The sequence below is a fragment of the Eimeria tenella genome, genomic scaffold (genome assembly GCF_000499545.2).
Source record: "Eimeria tenella Houghton genomic scaffold, Eth_scaff2512, whole genome shotgun sequence".
Lineage (NCBI taxonomy): Eukaryota > Apicomplexa > Conoidasida > Eucoccidiorida > Eimeriidae > Eimeria > Eimeria tenella.
Window position 1 is genome coordinate 4,152 of NW_013542378.1, and position 1,779 is coordinate 5,930.

The 1,779-nt window shown below is 51.1% G+C and overlaps 1 protein-coding gene across 1 annotated transcript in view; it reads left to right on the forward strand.

The window, feature by feature from the left end:
- Positions 1 to 1,534, forward strand: part of ETH_00042115 (uncharacterized protein) — a gene marked incomplete at both ends in the record, with an annotated part of 1,737 nt that extends 203 nt beyond the window's left edge. Inside the window, 7 exons of the mRNA XM_013375098.1 lie at positions 1 to 31; positions 516 to 608; positions 844 to 905; positions 999 to 1,041; positions 1,145 to 1,187; positions 1,305 to 1,373; positions 1,455 to 1,534. Coding sequence (XP_013230552.1) covers positions 1 to 31; positions 516 to 608; positions 844 to 905; positions 999 to 1,041; positions 1,145 to 1,187; positions 1,305 to 1,373; positions 1,455 to 1,534 — 421 coding nt within the window. The remainder of the gene's footprint in view (positions 32 to 515; positions 609 to 843; positions 906 to 998; positions 1,042 to 1,144; positions 1,188 to 1,304; positions 1,374 to 1,454) is intronic.
- Between the last annotated feature and the right edge of the window lie 245 nt (positions 1,535 to 1,779).

The following is a 1,779-nucleotide window of genomic DNA, read 5'->3' on the forward strand; positions in this document are numbered from 1 at the left end:
GGACCCCGAGGGCATGTACAGGGCTCTGGAGGTCCGCAGCAAACGAGGGTTTCGAGAGGGTTTGGGGTTTGCGGGAGGGCTTGGGGTTTGCGGGAGGGTTTGGGGTTTCCGGGAGGGTTTGGGGGTTTACGGGAGGGTTTGGGGGGTTAAGAGGGTTTAGGGGGGTTTAGGGGGGTTTGTGGGGGTGTGAGAGGGTTTATGGAGGGGGCTGGGTGTTTACGGGAGTTTATGAGGGTTTATGAGGGTTTATGAGGCTTTGTGGGGGTTTAAGAGGGTTTATGAGGGTTTGTGGGGGTTTATGGGGGTTTATGAGGGTTAACGAGGAGCCAATAGGGTTTAGGGTTTAGGGTTTAGGGTTTAGGGTTTAGGTGCGCGGGAGGCGGAAGTGGGAAAGGATTTAGCGACCCCATCAGAGCAGTCGCTAGCTTAGTGTTTAGTCTTTAGGGTTTAGGGCTTAGGGTTTAGGGTTTAGGGTTTAGGGTTTAGGGTTTAGGGTTTAGGGTTTGTTGCTGCAGCTGGTGGAAATATGCGTGAAGAACAACGGCTTAGATTTCGCGCGGCATATGGACGAGCACTTCTTGCGGTCTATGGCCAAAGTCCTCAAGATTGTGCGCAAACCCTAAACCCTAAACCCTAAACCCTAAACCCTGAACGCTTGACAAGTCCGGAGGCCGAAGCCCGCAACCCTAAACCCTAAACCCTAACTGTTTAACCTGGATGTCGGAGCTGCACGCCGCTCTGGTCTCTTAGACCCCATATTCCAAACCCTAAACCCCAAACCCTAAACCCTAGGTTCTCAAGAAACTCTAAACCCTAAACCCTTTGAGACATGCGCTTTTGCAGACAACCTTCAAGCGGTCGCTCACGAAGGACGTGAAGGACAAAATAAACAAAATCATTGGAGGGTAGGAGCTGGACTAGGGTTTAGGGTTTAGGGTTTAGGGTTTAGGATTTAGGGTTTAGGGTTTACTGCTCGTGGTCATGGGGTGCTGCTGCAGGCCCTTCGTACACCCTGGCGTCGCCACTGACCCGAGGATCCACGTGAGTTAATTTAGGTTTAGGGTTTAGGGTTTAGGGTTTAGGGTTAGGGTTTAGAGTTAGGGTTTAGGGTTTAGGGTTTAAGGCTTGCTTGCTCTGCGTGCAGAAGCTAAAGCGCAAGGTCCTCTTCATGTTCCAGCTGTGGCATGGTAAGCCTTGAGTCTCCAGCAATTAGGGTTTAGGGTTTAGGGTTTGCAGTTTAGGGTTTAGGGTTTAGGGTTTAGGGTTTAGGGTTTAGGATATGTGGCGGCTTGTCTTTGCTGCAGACTCCTTCGTGCTTCAACAAGAAAGATGCCCAGCGATTTTTGCTATGTACAGGAAGCTTCGAAGCAAAGGTGAGGTTGAGGGTTTAGGGTTTAGGGTTTAGGGTTTAGGGTTTAGGGTTTAGGGTTTAGGGTTTGGGCGTCTGCGTGCAGGCGTGGAGTTCCCTCAAGTCGACCGCTCGCACAAGTTCTTCGTGAAGAACGCGGAGGTAAACCCTAGCCCCAAACCCTAAACCCTAAACCCTAAACCCTAAACCCTAAACCCTAAACCCTAAGAGCGGCTCTTTCTGCTGCTACTGAACCCCCCATTCCTCAAAAAGAATAACTTCTTTTAATTAATTTAATTCTTTTAGTTTTATTTAATGTTTAAAATTTATTTTCAGGAATCTCCTGCTTTCAATTTGCCCCTGGGGGGACCCCAGGGGGCCCCCGGGGGCCCCCAGGGGGCCCCTGGGGGCCCCCCGCCGCCGCCCGCGGA